The sequence below is a fragment of the Nomascus leucogenys genome, chromosome 20, assembly GCF_006542625.1.
Source record: "Nomascus leucogenys isolate Asia chromosome 20, Asia_NLE_v1, whole genome shotgun sequence".
Lineage (NCBI taxonomy): Eukaryota > Metazoa > Chordata > Mammalia > Primates > Hylobatidae > Nomascus > Nomascus leucogenys.
In genome coordinates this window covers 39677773-39702157 of record NC_044400.1, presented here as the reverse complement: position 1 = coordinate 39702157, position 24385 = coordinate 39677773, and the positions used below count along the sequence as shown (strand labels likewise).

General features: G+C 34.8%; 1 protein-coding gene across 1 annotated transcript in view; it reads right to left on the bottom strand.

Moving 5' to 3' along the window:
* The window catches only part of GABRA4 (gamma-aminobutyric acid type A receptor alpha4 subunit), a 79259-nt gene that overhangs the window by 31766 nt on the left and 23108 nt on the right, over positions 1–24385 (bottom strand). Inside the window, exons 7-8 of the mRNA XM_030800923.1 lie at positions 23727–23879; positions 17613–17872 (exon numbers count right to left, since the gene is read on the bottom strand). Of these exons, the coding sequence (XP_030656783.1) occupies positions 17613–17872; positions 23727–23879 (413 nt within the window). The remainder of the gene's footprint in view (positions 1–17612; positions 17873–23726; positions 23880–24385) is intronic.

Below are 24385 nucleotides of genomic sequence, written 5' to 3'. Positions count from 1 at the left end.
AATGCAAATCACTATCATCATTCATGACAAATTCTTATTAATTACCTCTTTTGCTGTTAAAAAGAGGCAACTGATAAGGCAATTTTATGTCAGAGCTAGGCCTCATCTTTACCTCAAAAGACCATTTTCCACCTCTTTAAAAGCCTTTTTTTCTAGCAAAATGGTATTTTCTAATGGCTCAACCTAATAAAATCTGGCTTTTCTCAAAACAAATCTCAGGCTCATTTCTTCATGGAAGGAGCAGCATGTGAAAGTTAAGTGCCTAACCCAGGCTTCCACTTATCATTGCCCTCCCACATTTTTTTAAGCTAATGATATTCTCTAAGAAAATAAATAAATAAATAAATAAATAAATAAATAAATAAATAAATTACTATATGCTTGTCCAGCTCTTGCTTACTCTCCAGGGAAGCAAGAAGCTTCAAGCTCCAAGAAAATCTCGTTTTTACTCCTTCCAAGCAAGATACCCTTATCAGAGCTCTTCCAGCCAAGCTAGCCCTCAGAACAGTATCTGATTATTATTAGAACAGGCAAGTATTAGATTCCTTCCTTTACTCACAGCCAGAAAACCTATACTGGTGCCCCAGGTATCTCTGACCAGCAGAGTTGAGCATGACTCTTACTTTCTATCTCATACCTATCTGCACTGGGAGACAGAGACAACCCGCATAATAAAACTAAGGCTCAGAGGAAAAGCCAGTGGAATACAAGAATAGCACTTGCTTCATATGGGTGAGTTCCAAAGAAATTAGGTTGTTTGTGGTTAAGAGAAGAGTTACTAAACTAAAGAGCTTCTGCACAGCAAAAGAAACTATCATCAGAATGAACATGCAACCTACAGAATGGGAGAAAATTTTTGCAACCTACTCATCTGACAAAGGGCTAATATCCAGAATCTACAATGAACTCAAACAAATTTACAAGAAAAAAACAAACAACCCCATCAAAAAGTGGGCAGAAGACATGAACAGACACTTCTCAAAAGAAGACATTTATGCAGCCAGAAAACACATGAAGAAATGCTCATCATCACTGGCCATCAGAGAAATGCAAATCAAAACCACAGTGAGATACCATCTCACACCAGTTAGAATGGCCATCATTAAAAAATCAGGAAACAACAGGTGCTGGAGAGGATGTGGAGAAATAGGAACACTTTTACACTGTTGGTGGGACTGTAAACTAGTTCAACCATCGTGGAAGTCAGTGTGGCGATTCCTCAGGGATCTCGAACTAGAAATACCATTTGACCCAGCCATCCCATTACTGGGTATATACCCAAAGGACTATAAATCATGCTGCTATAAAGACACATGCACACGTATGTTTATTGCGGCACTATTCACAATAGCAAAGAGTTGGAACCAACCCAAATGTCCAACAACGATAGACTGGATTAAGAAAATGTGGCACATATACACCATGGAATACTATGCAGCCATAAAAAATGATAAGTTCGTGTCCTTTGTAGGGACATGGATGAAACTGGAAAACATCATTCTCAGTAAACTATCGCTAGGACAAAAAACCAAACACCGCATGTTCTCTCTCATAGGTGGGAATTGAACAATGAGAACTCATGGACACAGGAAGGGGAACATCACACTCCGGGGACTGTTGTGGGGTGGGGGCAGGGGGGAGGGACAGCATTAGGAGATACACCTAATGCTAAATGACGAGTTAATGGGTGCAGGAAATCAACATGGCACATGGATACTTATGTAACAAACCTGCACATTGTGCACATGTACCCTAAAACCCTAAAGTATAAAAAAAAAAAAAAAAAAAGAGAAGAGTTACACAGATTTCCTTCAGTTATCCAAAACCTATATGTGAGCCTCAAAAAGCTAATTAACAATGTTGAATGGGTTTGTGGGACTTTTTACTGTTATTATGTTATTTAACCAGTTAATATTAATAATATTTTTATGTATTATTGAATACATACCATGTATTTATAATTAATATTTTACAGAGACTACATTGTATTCATACAGTCATTCATTGACTCAATCAACAAATATTGGGTGCCAGCCCTGTACTAAATATTGGTCTTCAAGTTCATACTCTTCAAAACACTTTTCAAATAAATCTGCCCAATAAACTAAACCCATATGTCCTCATAGCTTGTTACACTGGAGATAGTAATATTCCCACTTTGTATTTAAAGAGTTGACTTTCTGCTTTTTGAATACACAGAGTCCTTGCCACTCTTTGCCAAATTCTCTTTGGAGATGTCAATCCCAGTCCCCAAGTGCCAGGGATCTAGACAGAAAGTGCAGATGTGCTAAATGGTGGGGCTTCTTCTTCCTCTATAGCTCTTCCCTTTTCCTAATATTAATATATATAATAAAATACTAGGAAAATTGTTATATATATGTGTGTGTATATATATGTGTGTATATGTATGTGTATATATGTGTGTGTGTGTATATATAATTTTCAAGAAGTATCTTGATATCCACATTAAACTGACTGGACTTAGAAAAACTTTTTAGGGAGGCAAAAACAGAGTGCCCCCATGACTACTGCTTCTGTGAATCCCCTAAGAATGGCCTTCTCTCTCACTAGGAAGCCTAAAACTGTTTGCAATTAGCCAACAAAAAGCAATTAAAAGTATTTATTTTTTAAAAGCTTGTTTTAGCCAACCCACCCTCAAAAGCGAGACAGAGAGTCTGAGAGAGGAGAAAAGTTTAGTGGCCTACATTGTTTGGGATTTGTGAGACTAGAGAGTATAAAGAAATCTCCATCCTGGTCATCGATATGAAGATATCAGAGTTATAAAAATTTAACTCAAAGTTCAAGAGGTATAGACTGAGGGAGAAGGAATATAGTCTTACAGAATAACTAAGAAGTTAAAAATTCAAGAGTATTAATCATGGCAGCAAAAAACAGTCTGGAAAAGTACATGATGTATTAGTCAAGTAAAGAATCTAGGAAGCTAAAAAAATCCTGTAACATCTGAAATACTAGCAAATATTAAGAAAAGCATGCCATGCTATACAATCTGAGTGAAAAGTGTCCTCTTTCTAAAACTGTTGCAAAATTGATCAAAATACATAAAAATTTTCTTTTTCCAAAGACATTTTTCATACATAATATCCTCTAATTCATTTAAGTGAAATAAAATAAGTCATACCCAAACTGATGTTTCTTGAAACTTCTAAATCATCTGAGGCTGAGCAAAAAGCTGGAGATTTAGTGATGTATATTATGTTGTGGGAAAATTAGCTCCTCAAAATAGCAAAAGGGAAAATTGGCAGCTTAGTCGAATACACCAGAAGGAATGAATAATCTTACTCAGTAGCTTAGGGATAAGAACTTGGTGGAAAATATAACTAAATGTTGAGGAAAGTTGTTTAAAGCAGTTGTATATTTTTGAAGCTGATTTTTTTCCATTCTAAAATGAAGTGCTGGCCCACTCACATTGCGATATAAATGGAAAAAAAAAGATTATAAAATAAATAAAATATCGAAGTACCAGAAAAAACCTTTTAATAACAAAATTTCACCAATGGAAATGTGTAGTTTTTTCATATATTGCTATCACCAGCAACCATGTCTGTATCTCAGTTCTATGAGGAATGAAATCAATCAGTAAGCATTTCTCGAGCACCTGGCTATGTGTTAGGAAATATATGCCAGATGTGCTGGGGAAGTGATGGAGTAAATGGAGAAGTAATAATTCCAATAATAACAATTCCAATAATATGGTAATTGTTTATAAATTATATAGCAATTCTAGAATGATTCTTTAGCTAGATCATAAACATTACAAACCAACTCATGATATTCATAATAATAAGCTGGCTTATCCTTGCTACTCTCCTTTACCTGCTGACGATCAATAAAATAAAATACACCTCACCACCAGTCTGAGTTCTGCCACCATCCCCCACCCCCTAAAGCTCAGCAAGTTTCTTTGTAGTGTCCCTTGGTCCAAATACAGTGTCTGTTCCTCTGGATTATTTATATCACTATACTCTGTCTCCTGATGTAGTATTTCAGGGCAAAAACCACCTCTTAAACTTCTTGGAAATTTTTCCCACGTTTAAAACAACATATGTTGTAAATAAGTATTATTAATTGAATATGTTGATGCACATGAAATAGATTATTTCAAATAAAAAATAATGGTAATATATTCTAAAGTTTTCTAAATGTTTAAAATGTCATAACATTTTGGGAAAACTATGGATTAGTTAGTCTACAATTTGTTAAAATAACTGTGCAAAATTAATTGGTGATTTTTAGAGTTGACAAAATCCACATGTATTTTACGAAAAGTAGATGATCTAAAAAATGTGATTAATTTTCTCTGACTGCTTTCTATGTAAACCAAACCACTGACTAAGGGATACAGCTTGTATATAAATGGGATAGAGTTTCAAAGTATGGCTTACACTTCTAACAATGTAAACATTAAGACAATCTTCAGAAAAATTGTGGATAGTTGGGGAGTAAGTATGGGGCCAGGGACACGGCAGAGTTCAGCAGTGGTTGTGATGAGTTATAACTGAGGGACAACAGTCTGTAGTGGTTGTGAACCTACACTTTGGATCTAGACCCCCAAGTTTAAATCTGGTCTCTGTTACTTAACAGCTGTGTAATTCTGGGCAAATCACTTAGACATTTCTGTACCTCAATTTTCTCATCTGTAAAAAGTATTGCTGTGAAGGCTATATGAATATATATGAAATGCTTAAAATATTCTCCAGCAAGTAATAAGCACAGTATAATTGATGTTTTTATTGCTGTTGGAGCAATGTAGATTTCTGCTATAGAAGTGAGCATAAAATAACCTGAATATTTAATTTGATCTGACTCGGTGACCCCACAAAGAACAATCCTTCCTCTAATCAGCTCTTCATACATCATTTGTACCAAAGTAAGCACTTGTTAAAATGTGCAAAGCGACCGGGCACAGTGGCTCATTCCTGTAATCCCAGCACTTTGGGAGGCCAAGGCTGGTGGATCACCTGAGCTCAGGAGTTCGAGACCAGCCTGGCCAAATGGTGAAAACCCGTCTCTACTAAAAATACAAAAAAATTAGTTGAGCGTTGTGGCAGGCGCCTGTAATCCCAGCTAGTCAGGAGGCTGAGGCAGGAGAATCACTTGAATCCGGGAGGCAGAGGTTGCAATGAGCCAAGATCGTGCCATTGCACTCCAGCCTGGGCAACAATAGTGAAACTCCATCCAAAAAAAAATAAATAAATAAGAGTGCAGAGCAAACTTGCATTAATTACAAAGAATGGATGAGTTTGTACTAATACAGACATTTTTAATTAGATGTGAATTTAGATATAATCTTGCCTAACTTCATCATTTAACAGATGGAGAAATGGAAACCTAAGTATTAGGTTGTGTGATTAAAGCTACACTACACTGGAGAACTGAGAGTAGAGACGAAATCCCTTAATGCCTGCCTGCAGTTATTTCTAGGTGAGAGGCAGCACCATGAATCTGAAACCATCCAGCTTTCTGATGCCAAACAGGCAGGGCTCAAATCCAAGTCTACCATTTACTACACATATGATCTAGGCAACTTACCAAAATACCAAGGCTCAGTTTGCTCAACCATAAAATTATGTGTATAACAACATAACAACAGATGGCAGAGTTTGTTATAAAGATTAGAGATAATTCATGTAAAGCAACTAGCACAGTATGTAGCACATAGTAGGTACTCAATAAACAATGATGATGATGATGACATGCTGCTCTCTAAATTCTATGCTAAATACATTTCACAGCTTCTTCATTTGCCATGCTATTTATAAACACAGAACACATGAAAATAAATGAACAAACATACTATTCATCTCTTCATCTATATTTGTACCACATAACACACATACACACTCTACCATATTATACTGTGTTGTCTTCCTGCCTCCTTGATCACCAGTTAATATATATAGCCTTCTTAATGCAGCACTAAATTTATGGCATTTCCTCTTACGGAAAAGGAAAGAACCTAAATCTTCAATTTTGATGTGAATGTTGGCTTTTTCTTTCCGTGTGACATTATTGCCAATAATTACCAAAATATGCAAAATATTGGTTCAATAAACTGCTAAAATTGATTTCTTCTTCTCTTTGCCATTTCGAATGGTAATACTTAATTCGTTACTTTTTCGCATTTCAAAGAGTAATTTGAAGCTCGACTCTGCTACAATATATTATTACCCCTTCTACCTCTCCTTCACAGCATTTTTGTCACTATTTATTTTAAATTAATTGTTGAATGACTATCCTCCTTACCACCCTCATATCTATGAAGGAAGGAGCACAGTATTCCCAATATACTGACACTTGATATACCTATCATAAATATAACAGGTTCCCAGTATATAACTGAATATAAAGGTCTGTATTTCAGGAGACAGGTTTAAGGTGGCAGTAAAAATTTGGAGAACTACAAACCACTGCTCAATGAAATAAAAGAGGATACAAACAAATGGAAGAACATTCCATGTTCATGGGTTGGAAGAATCAATATCATGAAAATGGCCATACTGCCCAAGGTAATTTATAGATTCAATGCCATCCCCATCAAGCTATCAATGACTGTCTTCACAGAATTGGAAAAAACTACTTTAAAGTTCATACGGAACCAAAAAAGAGCCTGCATCACCAAGTCAATCCTAAGCCAAAAGAACAAAGCTGGACGCATCCTGCTACCTGACTTCAAATTATACTACAAGGCTACAGTAACCAAAACAGCATGCTACTGCTACCAAAACAGAGACATAGATCAATGGAACAGAACAGAGCCCTCAGAAATAATGCCACATATCTACAACTATCTGATCTTCAACAAACCTGACAAAAACAAGCAATGGGATAAGGATTCCCTATTTAATAAATGGTGCTGGGAAAACTGGCCAGCCATATGTAGAAAGCTGAAAGTGGATCCCTTCCTTACACTTTATACAAAAATTAATTCAAGATGGATTAAAGACTTACATGTTAGACCTAAAACCATAAAAACCCTAGAAGAAAACCTAGGCAATACCATTCAGGACATAGGCATGAGCAAGGACTTCATGTCTAAAACACCAAGAGCAATGGCAACAAAAGCCAAAATTGACAAATGGGATCTAATTAAAATAAAGAGCTTCTGCACAGCAAAAGAAACTACCATCAGAGTGAACAGGCAACCTACAGAATGGGAGAAAATTTTCACAACTTACTCATCTGGCAAAGGGCTAATATCCAGAATCTACAATGCACTCAAACAAATTTACAAGAAAAAAAATAAACAACCCCATCAAAAAGTGGGCGAAGGACATGAACAGACACTTCTCAAAAGAAGACATTTATGCAACCAAAAAATACATAAAAAAATGCTCATCATCACTGGCCATCAGAGAAATGCAAATCAAAACCACAATGAGATACCATCTCACACCAGTTAGAATGGTGATCATTAAAAAGTCAGGAAACAACAGGTGCTGGAGAGGATGTGGAGAAATAGGAGCACTTTTATACTGTTGGTGGGACTGTAAACTAGTTCAACCATTGTGGAAGTCAGTGTGGCTACTCCTCAGGGATCTAGAACTAGAAATACCATTTGACCCAGCCATCCCATTACTGGGTATATACCCAAAGGACTATAAATCATGCTGCTATAAAGACACATGCACACGTATGTTTATTGCGGCACTGTTCACAATAGCAAAGACTTGGAACCAACCCAAGTGTCTAACAACGATAAACTGGATTAAGAAAATGTGGCACATATACACCATGGAATACTATGCAGCCATAAAAATGATGAGTTCATGTCCTTTGTAGGGACATGGATGAAACTGGAAACCATCATTCTCAGTAAACTATCAGAAGGACAAAAAACCAAACACCGCATGTTCTCACTCATAGGTGGGAATTGAACAATGAGAACACATGGACACAGGAAGGGGAACATCACACTCTGGGGACTGTTGTGGGGTGGGGGCAGGGGGGAGGGACAGCATTAGGAGATATACCTAATGCTAAATGATGAGTTAATGGGTGCAGCACACCAAAATGGCACATGGATACATATGTAACAATCCTGCACATTGTGCACATGTACCCTAAAACTTAAAGTATAATAAAAAAAAATTTGGCAGTAAGTTCACTCTGCTATAAACATACTTGAATTCTAAAACTAATACTCAGACCATACTTTTATATAGTAAATACAGCCACTAACAAGATTAATAGCCTGTCTCTCTTATAAGGCTAAGTTCCTAGGTTTTGTCTTTGAATCCTCAGTGCTTTGCAGGGTGACTTCATAATAGTTGCCTGGTAAACACTTGCTATCTGAGTAGCTGAGATCTGTTCTAATGCTTAGCATATCATTTCTCTACATGTGAAAAATAACCAAACTAACATAAAAAAATGGCTGGAGATGAAACATAGTTCTAACATATTGGACACTTAAAACATACAATTTAGTAATTGTGCAGTAAACAATCACTCATTGCCTAAAGAGCATTACTAATTACAGAACATTCTGTACTTAAAACAGGTATGAGTTTGGGGAGGTACTGATTTATATACAATTTAAAGAATGTCACTAAACTCCTGTCATAGACACACCTAAATGTCAGATGAATTGTTGGTACTGCCTCACGTCCCTTTTCAAACTGCCAAAAACAAAGTTTAAAAATGAAAGAAATAAGGACAAATGAATAAAATAAGGTTTGTTGCATGTTAGCTTAAACTATTTAGAGAATTTAAAGAATAGCATTTTTACGAGGAATTTTGAGAATGATTGAAGTGAAAATCTGAAACTGACCTAGTTTATATACCCTTTAGGAATGGAATGAAGCTTGTGTATTATGAGCGCCAACTACTCTTTCCTCACACTGCACAGCTGTTTGCGTAGATCTGCCGAGGCTCTTTGTTTTGCTTTTTTTTTCCCCAGAGTGTCCTCAGTTCTCTATTGCTGCCCATTAGCCAAGTCCAACTGCTGAAAATGTGACTCAGAACATTAAGAATGAGTATTTGCTGTCCTAAATGGTCACAGAAACCCTGCTGCAGCTCACTACTTAACATCTGCCTTATGCTGGCATTTATTTCAGGTAAAAAAAATTGCCATCAAAGACTCATTTTTTTGAAAACTGGGGAAAAATATATTGCTTTTTAAAAGTATCACATTTCCTATTGTCAGATTCCTATAGTTGGTTCATAACCAACCAATAAACAACTGTAATTGTTAAGCATTATGCTATGTGCTGTATGGGAAAATAAGTGTGCTGTATGAAGCCATATCCATTTTATTAATGAGCTCACCATATCGCTAAATAAGTACAGCGATCACATAGGAAACAAGCAAAATGCCACAGAATATTATAAAGTGATAAATGAGTTCATGTATACTTTATTTAAGATGCCTAAAGAAATAAAAAGTAATAATCACAGATACTATTTACTGGGCACTAAGCACTGTACCGGGGACTTTATGGAATAACATAACTTAATCCTTATTATAAGCTTTTCTAGTGGATTGTATTATTACCCCCACTTTAAGGATCTGAATACTTACGGCCATATCCTCGAGATCCTAGAGCTCAGTCAGAATGAGCCCCCAAAAGGAAATAAGGCTACAGTTTGACTTTGAAGGATAAATACAAAAAAAAATTATCATAAGAGTACTTGAATTATTATTTATACATTTTTTACATAATCTTTTTCTTAAAGATTCTAAGCAGAGAAAATAGCTCTTTAATTTTGCAAATAGAATTGTAAGAACCTATGGACTTTAAAATTGAAAAGTCCAGGAAGACTAGTTATGGTTATGGTGAAATGGAAATAAAGAGAAATAGAAATTAGGTAGATCAAAAAGGAAATGCATACAGTAGAGAATTTTGCACTTGAACTTTGAAAAAAGTCGTTATTGTGGGAAAGGACAAGTTGTCCTGCTATGGAAATCTCCACTTATCTAAACTTGAATTAATTTGCTTCTTCATTAAATGTGCTTCATCTCTCTTCCCTATCCTAGTGATTGATGCCACCACCATCTATCTCAGCCTCCATTTCCCTCACTCAATATATCCAATGAGTCATTAAGTCTTGAATCTTAAAAGCATGAGGATTTCTGTCTCAGCCCTGCCACTTACTAGATAGGCGACCTTGGGAAGATTATTTGATCTTTAACTAATAATTTACTCAATGGTAAAAACATGGATAAAAATAGAACATATTTTATAAGTTGTTAGAATTCAATTATAGACTAAATGTAAAAGTTTTTATTACTGGTACATAGAAAGCATTCAGAATGTTAAGCTATTAATTATTCATAGAAATATGAACAAAAAGATTCTATGTTGGGCTTATTATCTTCTGTATTCATATATACATGCATCATGTGTATATGTATGCATTTATATATATAAAATACATACAATTTAATGTCTATTCTTAATAGAGATATTAAATATTAAATGCCATAGAATTGTGTTTAAGAAAAAGAGCTCTGCATTCAGACAGAGCCAAATTAATTTCAGTATTAGGTTTACCATTTTCTATCTGTGTTACATTGAATATATTACCTAACAACTGCAAACCTCAGTTTATTCATCTGCAAAATAGTTATTGTGAGCTTGAAATTGAGTAATACACGTAAAGCACATTATATAGTACCTGACACAATTAATGTTAGCCATCTCATTATATCAGTGATTTGTTTCATAAGATACAGTGTGCATATATTAAAGCATAATTTGTGGCTGGACAAGAACTAAAGAATATACGATTGAAGTGATTTTTAAAAATATCATTTCATTAAGAAAGCTGTATTTTTTGTTCTATAGTTGTTTATTTTTCACTCTATTAATCCAAATCACCTGCATCCATGACAGAGTAGGTACTCTAAGAAATAGTTAAGAATGTGAAAGGAAAGAACCACAAGAATGAGACTCAACTCAAATAAGAAGAGGGACAAATGCAGCGTCATTGAGGTAATAATGAGCAGAAACAGAACAGCTGGTTTGCCTTCTGAGATGCCCAAAGACGTACTCAAGCCACCCACAGACACGTTTAGATTCCACCAATTGGCCTTTTCTCCTTGCTTCATGAATATTCCATGAACTATTCCAATTCCCAAAGAACCGCAATGATCACCATAAGCCTGTGCCAGGTTATCAACAACAGTCCATAGGTCACATATAGTGACAGTGAATCAAACTACCAGTGAGTTACCCAAAGGTCTACTGAAATACCAAATGTCGTGTAGACTCTAAAGACAATTCAAAGTGAGGAGTTCAAACACATTTTAAGCAAAGGCAGTATCATTTGAATAAGTAAATAGCTTTACAAGTTGGAACACATATTTGAATAAGCAAATTTCAGCTTCCTGATTGAAATCTCTACTGAAATTCAAAACTTATAATTCTTAGAATAAATATTTCTTTCTAGTTATATGTTGTAACATTTTGCTCTTAACGTACTTTTTCCTTCTTGATTTCTTTCCTCTTATTTCTCTTTCTCTCTCTGTCCTTTAATTTTGATATGTTCTTAATCTTTAAAGTTGTACTTGATACTGAAGGCATTCGATGACAAGTGATACTGTAAAACCAGCTGCACTCTGGCAGGGATCTAGAATCAGGAGGATGGGTGGGCCAACCCATTAATCACTGTCTTTAGACCACAGATAGTCTTCAAGTAAGCCACTGTGGAGATCTAAGTCCTTACACATACATAGTCACACATTGTAGAGGATATGAAGCATATAATGCATATTTTGACTATATTTATTTTAAAGTCTTTCCCAATGCTTAAATGGTATAATCCTATGTCCTTCACAACCAAATTTGATCTTCTCGACCTTGGATGTGCCATTTGCACACAGCATGTGGATCATGCTGAAAAAGGAGTTACTAAATCAGAATGAACTTAGCCAATGGAATGAGCTCAACCAACCATTTACTGTAATGGCAATTGCTGTAGTCAGGAAGTATGTTTCAGGGAACCCAGGGAAGATTATCAATTCTCTTCCCATCTTTGGAAATTCAGCAGAATTGTTTTATTCTGATTAAGTAGTACTTCGAGGTGTTTAGAATATTCCATGATAGCACTAGTACAATGAGTCTCATCACTTTGCAAAAAAAAAAAAATGAAAATAAAACTATATCAACTCACTATAACACAAAAATTATATATATATGTGTGTGTGTGTGTGTGTGTGTCTCTAAAACTGGAATACTTGGACCTACAGCAATCCTGGCATTGAGGAGTGTTAGTAGCTACATGAGACAGTCAGTATATTTTATAATTTCAACATTATTAGAAAATCACAAATTGAAATACATTGTTTTAAAACTTAAAGTTAACTACTAGTGATATACAAATATGTAATAACTTCCAAAATACATGAAGAAAGAAAGAATAAGGAAAATCTTAGTGATAAAAACATAATAGCAAAATTAATATTAAGAAATATAAAAATTAAAAGTACTAAAATCAGACCAAATAGAATTTAAGGAAAAAACATTATATTGGAATAAACAATGTTTATTTTATTATTAGATGCCTGGAATGATATAGAAATAAAGCAGTTATGTGTCTTTACACGTTGAATATCATAGCATTAAAATGTATAAAATAAAAATAAAATGCAAAAAAATTAACATGATCTCATAATATCAGTGGGAGAATTTTTCAAATATTTCCTGGTATTTGAAAAATCAAGATAATAAAAGGTTATATGTTAAACAGCTGAAATAATATTTTAAGTAAAATTGTTTTAATAATTAAAAATTAACTTTTTTCAATTTGGCTTCAAACATTTATAAGTTTTTAGCATAGCTCAGGGCACAGTAAAAATATCTGTAACATTCAAATCTGTATAGGTAATATTTCTGAACATATGCAATACTACTAAAAGTTAGCAATGAAGTTTTCAAAAATCCCATTTGAAAATATTAATATTATCTCCAAATAATTCTTAGTTCACAGATAAAAGTAGCAACATAATTATAGAATATTTAGCAAATAATTATAATAATATTACATATCTAAAGGTATGAATTACGGCCAAAGCTGTTTGCAAAGGAAATCTTATTGCAGTAAGAAAAATTTATTATTAAATAAGACACAGTGAAAATAAACTAAGAGGCGAACTCAAGGAGCTAGAAAAGGAGTAACAAAACTAACTGGCAGAAAGATGGAGTTCAAATACAATCATGACTCAATAATTAGAAAATAGAAACAATGAAATAAATAAATAAATTCAAGACTCAAGTTTTTGAAAGGCTCCATGAAAAGAATCTTCTATCATGGCTTCAATACAACAAGGCAAAGCAAAATAAAACAGCAAGCACAGAGGGTATAAATTTACCTATGGGGAATGGGAAAGAAAATAAAACTGCATACTCAATCAGTACTTTTTAAACTAATAAATAGTATGTAAAATGCATTCTGATGATTTTCAAAATCATGATGAAATGGATTCATTTAAAGGAAAATGTAAATGATCTAAACTTACTTAGTGGAAAGATATTAATTTTCCATCTGCACACATGCCATTCTTAAAGGGCCCAGTGCCCTGTAGGAGCAGAGCTATAAATTGCAGCACCCTGACCAGTTAATCCCTGCCAGGGTGAACGCCTAACCTAATTTCTTCAACTGGCATCTCTCTGAGAACAGAATCCCATCCTCCTCATCCTCCTCCCGCACTTCCTGTCCCCTTTAGTGCTTTACTATTATCATAGCCCTATCACCATCTAACACATCACCTGTTTTGTTATTTATGTTTTTTAGTCTTGTCTGCCTCCTCTCCCTTGCCCCACACAAGTAAATGTAAGCTCCACCTGGCAGGATATTTGTTTTTTGGTACACCATCGACTCACAGACTCTAAACAGGAAATCTGGCACAAAGTTAGCACAAATGTGTATTTGTTGAATGAATGAATAAATCAATTAACGAATGAATAAGGGACTGATCTGTTATCTATAGACAAATGAAGTTGATGATTTATATACGTGTTGATTTGGGTATATGCAAACAAAGGGAGTCTTAGACTACCATTTGTGGCAAATACCATAGACTGCGTTTAAGTGACCACAGGCATTTGTCTGCTGGTTCAACAAAGAAGCTGAGTAGAGTGATAGTGAGAGAGAAAGAGAGAGAAGGAGATAGGCGAGTAGCGGAGGAAGAAGAAGAGGAAGAAGAGGAAAGAGAGCGAGGGGGCGCTGCTTGTTTGTTTCTATGTTTTTATGAAGATCTGACCTTTTGTACAATTGGACTCCATGAAGAAAAAGATACTTTTTAATTGTTTGTTTGTTTTAAATCACAGACTCACTGATGTGTCAAATGTAAAATACAATAGCTCTTATTGGGCTTTCCACATCTTCTTAGATCTATCTCTTTAGGTTGAGAATTCCTAATTTTGACTGTACATTTACTACAGCTATCTATCTTCTTGCTTATTGGTTTTGTTTTCTTCATTAATACACAGGCACAGGCCCCACCCTGCCCCATGGGGTAGCTCTAATGTGTGGCCATGTTAAGAGCTGCTGCTTTAAAGACTCCACAAGAAAACTATAGGAACGGATAAACAAATTTAGTAAAGTTGCAGGATACAAAATTAATATACAAAAATCAGTAGCATTTTTGTATGTCAATAGTTAACAATCTGAAAAAGGAATAAAAAAGTAATCCTATTTACAATAGCCACATATAAAATTAAATACCTAGGAATTAACTTTATCAAATAAATGAAAGATATCTATAATGAAAATTAGAAAACACTGATGAAAGAAATTGAAGAGGACAGCAAAACATGGAAAAATATTTTATGTTCATGGATTGGAAGAATCAATATTATAAAATTTCCATACTACCAAAAGCAATCTACAGGTTCAGTGCAATCACTATCAAAATACCAAAGATATTCTTCACAGAAATAGCAAAAACAATCCTAAAATGTATATGGAACCATAAAAGACCCAGAATAGCCAAAGATATCCTAAGCACAAAGAATGAAACTGGAGGAATCACATTATCTGATTTCAAATTATACTACAAACCTATAATAATCAAAACAACATGGTACTGGCATAAAAACAGACACATAGATCAATGAAACAGAATAGAGAACCCAGAAACAAATCCACACACCTACAGCAAACCCATTTTCAACACAGGTGCCAAGAATATACACTGGGAAAAAGACAGTCCGTTCAATAAATGGTGCTGGGAAAACTGTATTATTCATATACAGAAGAATGAAAATAGACCCCTATCTCTGCCATATACAAGAATCAAATCAAAATGAATTAAGACCACCTCAAACCATTAAACTATTACAAGAAAACAGGCTGGGCGTGGTGGCTCACGCCTCTAATCCCAGCACTTTGGGAGGCCGAGACAGGCGGATCACGAGGTCAGGAGATTGAGACCATCCTGGCTAACACGGTGAAACCCTGTCTCTACTAAAAATACAAAAAAAAATTAGCTGGGCGTGGTGGTGGGCGCCTGTAGTCCCAGCTACGTGGGAGGCTGAGGCAGGAGAATGGCGTGAACCCCGGGGAGCGGAGCCTGCAGTGAGCCGAGATCGCGCCACTGCACTCCAGCCTGGCTGAAAGAGCAAGACTCCTTCTCAAAAAAAAAAAAAAAAAAAAAAAAAAAAAAAAAAAAAAAAAAAAAAAAAAGAAAACATTGAGGGAAATCTCTAGGACATTGGTCTGGACAAAAATTTCTTGAGTAATACCTTAGAAGCATGGCAACCAAAACCACAATGGACAGAAGGGATCACATCAAGTTAAAAAGCTTCTGCACAGCAAAGTATACAATCAACAAAGTGAAGCAACAACTCACAGATTGGGAGAAAATATTTGCAAACTACTCATCTGACAAAGGATTAAGAATCAGAATATATAAAGAGGTCAAACAACTGAATAGGAAAAAATCTGATAATCCAATCAAAAATAGGCAAAAATTTGAATAGATAATAAGGTTTGGATGTGTTCTCATCCAAATCTCAACTTGAATTGTATCTCCCAGAATTCCCACGTGTTGTAGTAGGGACCCAGGGGGAAGTAATTGAATCATGGGGGACAGTCTTTCCTGTGCTATTCTTGTGATAGTGCATAAGTCTCACTAGATCTGATGGGCTTATCAGGGGTTTCTGCTTTTGCTTCTTCCTCATTTTTCTCTTACCATCACCATGTAAGAAGTGCCTTCCACCTCCCACCATGATTCTGAGGCCTCCGCAGCCATATGAGACTGTAAGTCCAATTAAACTTCTTTTTGTTCCCAGTTTCAGGTATGTCATTAGCAGCAGTGTGAAAATGGACTAATACAACAGACATTTCTCAAAAGAAGACATGGAAATTGTAAACAGATATATGTAAAGGTGCTCAACATCACTGATCGTCAGAGAAATGCAAATCATAACTACAATGACACATCATCTCACCCAAAGTAAAATAGCTTATATCCAAAAGGCAGGCAATAGCAAATACTGGAGGTAAATTAGTACAACCACTATGGAGAACAGTTGGAGGGTCCTCAAAAAACTAAAAATAAAGCTACCATGTGATTCAGCAATTCTACTACTGGGTGTATACCCAGAAGAAAGGAAATCAGTATGTCAGAGAGATATCTGCACTCCTGTGTTTCTTTCAGATCTCTCTACAATAGCTAAGATTTGGAAGCAACCTAAGTGTCTATAAACTGATAAATGATTAGAGAAAATGTGGTACATATATACAGTGAATGATTATTCAGCCATAAAAAAGAATGAGATCCAGTCATTTGCTACAACATGGATGGAAATGGAGATCATCATGTTAAGTGAAATAATCCAGGCATAGAAAGATAAACCTTGCATGTTCTCACTTATTTGTGGTATCTAAAAATCAAAACAATTGAACTCATAAACATAGAGGGTAAAATGATGGTTACCAGAGACTGGGAAGGGTAGCGGGAGTTTGGTGGAGGGAAGATGGGGATGATTAACGGGTACAAAGTAATAGAATGAATAAGACCTACTATTTGATAGCACAACAGGGCAACTATAGCCAATAATAACTTAATTGTACATTTTGAAATAAAGAATGTACTTGAACCGTTTGTAACTCAAATAATAAATGCTCGAAGAAACAGCTACCCCATTTTCCATGATGTGCTTATTTCACATTGCATGCCTGTATCAAAACATCTCATGTACTTCATAAATATATGCATCTATTATGTAGTCACAAAAATTAAACATAAGCAATTTTTAAAGAAACAAACAAAAACTAACTGCTGCTTTGCTTTGCACAATGAACTCTATTAAAATGTTTTTTCAACTCACTTAAAGATGTCCACAGGTTCCTCCTAATAGTGTACATGAGATTTTGCCCCTTTCTGTAAAAAAAACCTGTAACTCCGAAAGAAACTTTCAAACAATTAGCTTTGCCTACGTCTAGCTCTGTCACAGCTGTTTAATTTTTAAGCTGTTTATCACCAACATAAAGTTTAAGCTCATACAGTTACTTTCATTTTTTTTCTGGATTTTTAAATGACTTACAAGTTGATATTGGGATTTTTAAGTTCTCAGTTTGTTCCCCTGACAAAATAAATTTGACCAAGAAGCTAAAATCTTAAACTGAAGGCAGATTAAGTCAAATACCTGCAGAGGGGCTTCAGGATGCTTCTCTCTCTGCGTTGGAGCAGCGGGAATTTCCTGAGGGGGCTTTGATGTCTTCCTTTTGGCTTTTTCCATTTGAATATTGGTGAAATAGTTGACAGCAGCAAACTCAATAAGGGCCGAAAATACAAAAGCAAAGCAGACAGCTATGAACCAATCCATGGCGGTAGCATAGGACACTTTGGGCAAAGAATGTCGTGCACTGATGCTTAGTGTAGTCATGGTGAGGACAGTTGTTATTCCTTCAAAGCAAAAGAGCAGAGAGACAGAACACCTTACCATATATTTGTATTAAAAACACCGCCACCACCAACAAAAACCTAGAAAATCATGTGGGATAGGGTTAACAAACTTACACAATAACTCAAAGAAAACCATCTTTGATGGAGAATTGGAATCTTAGTGGTTCAATAAAATTAGCACAGGATTTGGAGTGAGAGAAAGATATAGTTCTAATCCTAGTTTTTCTAATATTTGGCTTAATATGTCTTGCCTTGAGTTTGGAAAATTCTTTGAGCTTTATTTGATACCTACTGACTGGGTTTTCTATAAAGGTTAAAAGCATGTAATGCACCTAGCACACAGTGGGATGATACTGGAAACTGAGTCAACACACCCAACGGACTCGACAGACACACACCTATCAGGAAGAGTAATTCACTGAAGCACTGACTCTCATCCAGGAATGGAAAGTGAGCAACACTGGCCTCCAAAATTTAAGCATCAGAATTTCTGGAGTTAAGCATGGCTACTGCTATTGAGAACCACTGCCAGAAAAGGCATGAATTATACATAGGTCTTTCTTAACTTTAAATATTATCTATTGAATTAAAATACTAAATTAACTAGTTGTGCAGAAGCCTCATTTTTATAAAACAATAAAGTTATATTACTGGGCGAATAGATTTCCAGAGCAATTTGGCATTATAAATATTGGACCTATACCACCCATCAGTTTACAGCTGGCTGGAAAATATTTGCAAAAAGAACAGAAGTACTTCTCCTCCATCAATAGGCTTCTGAAGCACCACATCCAGGAAGGTTTTCTCCTTAGCTTGGAAAAAATGTCAGTTCCCACTCTTAGCAGAAAAATTATCCTTGCTACTGGTACCATAGAGTAACACGTTATTTAAGAATGCTAATATTTGGACACTCATCTATTTCTGCATCTATATATATATCCGTCTAATCCATCTTATGCAGTGAAGTCTGGAAATTTTTGTGAGGATTTGCTACATCCATTTAAACTGAATCATATAACGACTAGGATAGCTCCTGAAGTTGACACACAACACATTCGGGGATGGTGATGATGATAATAATAGAACAATGATGTTGAAGGCATTTAAACTGCATATTGTAATCCATGCCAATCCCCAACTGAAAAGCAAATAATGCATGTTCAACCAAAGAAATAATGAGTCCAATGCAATATTAAAGGAATATAGTATTTTGATTTGGAGAAAATAATATTGTCACCTCAATTCAGAATTTTGTTTTATTCTTCCCGCTACTGTTCCTTAACTGATACATGTGCGTAGTCCTTATTTCCACAGCTTTATTAACCATAGTCTTCTTGAGGGCAGACAAGTCTAAGATTGCTTCAGGTTTATAATATGTCACATGGTGCTAGGCACAAGATAAATGCATGGAAATAAAAACTCATTTTTCCAGTTCCTCACCAATCCATTTTCTCTGAAATCCGGTCTCTTCTAAATCTTCAATGCTTAGAACATGAAAAATTGGAGCAACTGTGCAGCACATGAGCTACACATCATTTATAAAGATCTGAGAAACCATACAGAGAAAGAAACTTGAGAATTTGGTTGTATTCCCTTTTAAAAATATTTTGTGACATTGTTAGCATTCTTATTAGTCTAAAATAGATTATAAAATGAGTTTATTCAAATATATAAATATCTACATATCTATGAAAATGCTATATTGTGAATTTATTGGATTTTATTTCAGAAAGAGACCTTGGAACATTCAGGCCTTCATTTTGAATCTCAGAAAAGTGGCACCATTCCCACGTTGGCTGTGAGATATATGAATAAACAATAAAATAACTGAAAATTTTTAGCTACGTTTGATGATAGATGAAAATGTTTTTCTTGTTCATAACAATTTAAATTTAATGGGGTATTAAGAATTCAAAAATGTTCTATAACTTTCTCAGATATATAAGCAATATTTTTCCTCTAATGTCATAGAAACAATGCTAAAAGCAGTTAGAATAAAATACGAACAGTGCAGTATAAATAATACTACTACTCAGTACTCAGAAAATTCTACAGAGACCATAGTGTGATAACCAAAAAGGATACTCAAATTCAAATATAAGCAACTTAAGATTCCCTATGTTACTTTGAACTTTTTTTTTGTAATAGGACTATTTTTCTTGGTGATCAGAAGTAGTGCTCTTCATCTTCTCCTCCTATCATGTGAATAAATGTCCTTACCAATGTCAAGCAAACAGAATACTAATGCAGTTATTGACCCATAAATTCAATAATTACTTTCCAATTGTTTGGGAGGATATATCACCAGGTTCATGAGTTAAGTGGTGATGTGGATTATACTGGTTTAGGTGGAACATTTGATTAAATGAAAACCAGTGGAATAGCAAACAGAAACCAACTCTTCAGAATAAGAATCCATGCTTCCTCTGCATCCAGGAAGACAATTCATCTGTCGTGTGTGGCTTAGCCGGCATCTACCCTGAACACATTTAAAAGCCATATTTTTTAAAATATATCCAATTATTGATGCCATTCCCTGCATTTAGCATGCTGAATATGCACCATATTGGCTGGCCCACAAGCTGAGTGAGGATGTGTAAGAGTAGGCAAAGACTGTACGACTGTACATAAGAGTGAATTTTTGGCTGGCCACTCCTAGAAAATGAAATAGCAATGATTAAGATATGCCAGCTGGCATTTACTTGTGTTTAATGTTTTACTATACTGGAATAATTAGAAAACTTAGAGGCATACAGCTTTGGAGATAGGAGGCCTTTGGAGAGATTTTTAGGACACTCTGCTCCTTTTATTACACTGATTTTTTTGCTTTGTTTTTACACAGTCTCTAATGATGTCTCTGACCCAACAAATTATCTTCTTATTAGTGAAAAGGGAAATAAGAGTTAGGAAAGAAAAAAATTTGCCCGGAATTAATATTTACCTAAATCTCATATGAAAATAGATTGCTAATTTCCTCCTAAATACTTAAAACTTAACTTTCCTAAGAAAGTACCTTCATAGGCCCTCAATGATCGTCTAATAATTATCAATCTGACACATCTTAGGTCTTTGAAGACTTAATTACAGACATAATCTGTCTGCTCAACTGAAAACAATATCTTGGCTCATGGGCACAAGAGATGGGTAAATTTCAAATGAAAAAAAAAACACCCACAAAGAATCTTTAGCACATATCCATATAATCTCACTCAGAAGCTCTGGAATTCTCCACAAGCCCCCACATCCCCACACCTCCTGTGAAGACAGGATGACTGAGTTGTCAAAGTTAGACAGAAATTGTCTTGGGTCCACCAATTACGATTTGATTTTATACAAGTTTCTTAATATGTTTGAGTCATTTTCCTTATCTATAAAAATAATGACTACCTTGCTGAGTAATTATTAAGGTTAACAATATTTGGCAAATCTGCCTATCATTGGTACTAGTAATACTAATATCCTTATGTCCTGCTACTTCATTTTCTTAAAACATCTTATTTGGATAGGAAATGTTGGGTGAGTACAGCTGTAATCAATACTAGCCTTCACCACACCACTGGAAATTTCTATTATTTGGGGACAAGTGAGATGAACAGTAGCTGTCATGTTGTAATCAATCAAGAAATAAATAAAAGGTTATTAAGTCATCACAATAATAATAATATATGGCAGACAGTCACATTAACGTATCAAGTAATGACTCTCAAATGAAGTAGATAGCAGCATGGAATGCCATACTAATAAATAACACTTAAATCATATTTACTGTGCATGAGGCATTATTTCAAGTGCTTTTCTAAATCAACTCATTTAATCCTTACAGGAGTCCTATGAGGTAAATGCAATCATTCATCCTGTTTTAACACATGAGGAATCAGGCAAAGGTAACTTATTGAGGGTCCACAGCAATAAGTGATAGTCCCTGGGTTAGAAAGTAGGCTTTCTGCCTCCACATTCTGTATTTATGACACTACCACCTCTTGATTACAGGCACCTATGATGGATCATTAATTGCTGTTCTGCACACTTTTTAGGATCATTTAAAAAAATGTATACAAGAGTTTTTTTATTCGTAAAATATAATAGAAACTTCTGGGTTTTCTTTTAAATTTTTAGTGAGGGTAGCTCCTGAAATATTTGTATTTTTTGTACAAGAAAAAAGTTAAGAGACTTTGGATGCTCAGCCTCAGTAGATACTTCTTGCCTAGTCAGAGTGCTTCGAAAGATGATGTGTAAAAACACAAAATTAGCTTGAGTGTTAAATGAGATAATGAACATCAAGAACTTAGCAGAGCATCCAATACACACTAGAAAGTTGTGCTTTCTTTAAAACCCTTAAAAGTCAAGGAAACTAAGTCAGAACAAGATCTATCTTCCTTAGATAAGAGAAGTATTGGAGAAATTAATTAATACGAACTAAGTGGTCCAGATACCCTATAGTGAGAACTGTACATAACTTTTTAAATCCTCACTAGTCTATGAGGGTGAGATGGATTGTCATAATTTTACGAATGGAGAAAATAAGTGGCAGATTTGGGTTTAAACCTAGACTTGCTGACACCCACAGCTTAGATTTGTTTTTTTCTCTCTTGTGTTTTCAAACTTATATTTAAGAGCTAAAATTTATTCAACACTTTGAGTTGTGCAGTTATTCTTTAATGGAACCCTTATAACTCTTTAAGGTACCATTATACCTCCTCACTGCCTTCCTAAGATCACACCCTCCTTCCACCATTGCTTCCCCATATGAGTTTCTCCAGTATACTTCCAATACTTTTTTTTTCTATTTTTTTAATGCATCCTCATACTCCAACACCTTCTTAGAGAAATCTAAGATTAAAGGGAGGATAGTTGTCTTTAGAGTATTTCAGATCCATTGAGGACACTAAGACATCCTAATCAACAGTTCTCCAAAAGGATGGGGAGGTGGGATGAAAAGTTCCCATTCCATTTAGTTCCTTCGCACCAGCATCTCTTCAGCGATTGTGTGATAATGGATATTATACCATGGCTGTGATCCTACTAGGTAGAAAATCAAAGAGGAATTGGCACTCTTGTGAGGAATACACCACCATTCCATAGCAATTCTGATCATTTTCCTTCTTATTCTACTACTGAATGCTTTTGTTACTCACAATGAACAGAGAAATAATAAAGACATTAACTAAAATAAATATAATTATAACAAATTTTACTATTTAAAAGCATAACTGACATGTAGAACATATTAACTTATAAAAATTGTAAACTCATATGCTCTGAACTTCATATGGTTCAGAATACTATACAGTATATATGAAGCCACTATAAAAACAAAAAGAAAAAACAATGTTTAGAAAAAAGAAGTATGTAAATAGATGAGCTTATAAACTAAGCACATAATACCTTCCAATTCAATGCATTTAAACCATTTGCATTTTGTTCCTCTTCATTAAAAGCTAAATTATTCTAAGGCTTTCATATTCATTCAGCCATGACTTTTATTTGTTTTATGTTAAGCTGCCAGTGCATTTCATTTTAACATGGAGATATAATTTTAATTCAATTACACAGCATTATACTAGGAGCCCAAGAATATCACTGAAAGTGAGATTATGTCCAGATTCACAGTTGGTCTATGCCTGTCTGGTTCTCAACAAGGGAAATCTGATGCATAGCCCCAGAGGAAAGGAAGGATGCCTGAATCTCCCCAAGCTTTATTACTTTGTACTGGCTAGATAAAAATGAAAGCCATGTGATTCCTTATTCAGGATAGCCTGATGTATTAGAGTTTAAGATTTTCTTAGAAATATCCCACGAATCATGAATAAAATGCAATGTGAACAAAAACACCCAAGAAATGAATTGCAATTACCAAATACAGTCCTAGCTGGAACTGATTCTTTATTTATCCAGAATGAAACTTGAGAAAGAATCACTGTCATGATGCATGGAATATAGGTCTGAATCATAAAATAACCCATCTTCCGTCTGAGGTGGAAGTAAACTGTCATAACAATATATTCACCTGCCAAGAAAACAGGAGGAAAATGTGTTATCGGTTCTGCAGGCAATTAGTCAATGGCTTCATAAACATATTTCAGACTAACAAACAGGATTCTAAGGAAAGAAATTCTCTTTTGTGCATAGCTACACAAACATCAATAAGTATGTAGTTTCTTAACGAGTGAGAGAATGATATCGAACGTTATTATACAGAAAAACACTTTGTTCCGTGTAATGATTAAGCAATTTAACAAATTGCGCTAAAACTTTTAAAAATTTTCTGTAGCGCTTTCTATTTTGATAGTCTAATATTGCTAAGGCAATTAGCTTTCATTTTCAGCGTTTTTTAGAAACAGCATTTAGACCTAACTTCTATGAAAAACCACTAGAAAAAAATAGAAATGCACACAGTTACACATACACAGACACTGACACATACACACACATTTATGAAAATATAAAGTTTAATTTTAGAAAGGAATAAATATACATATCGTATTTATATATAAATATATATAAATTTCATTC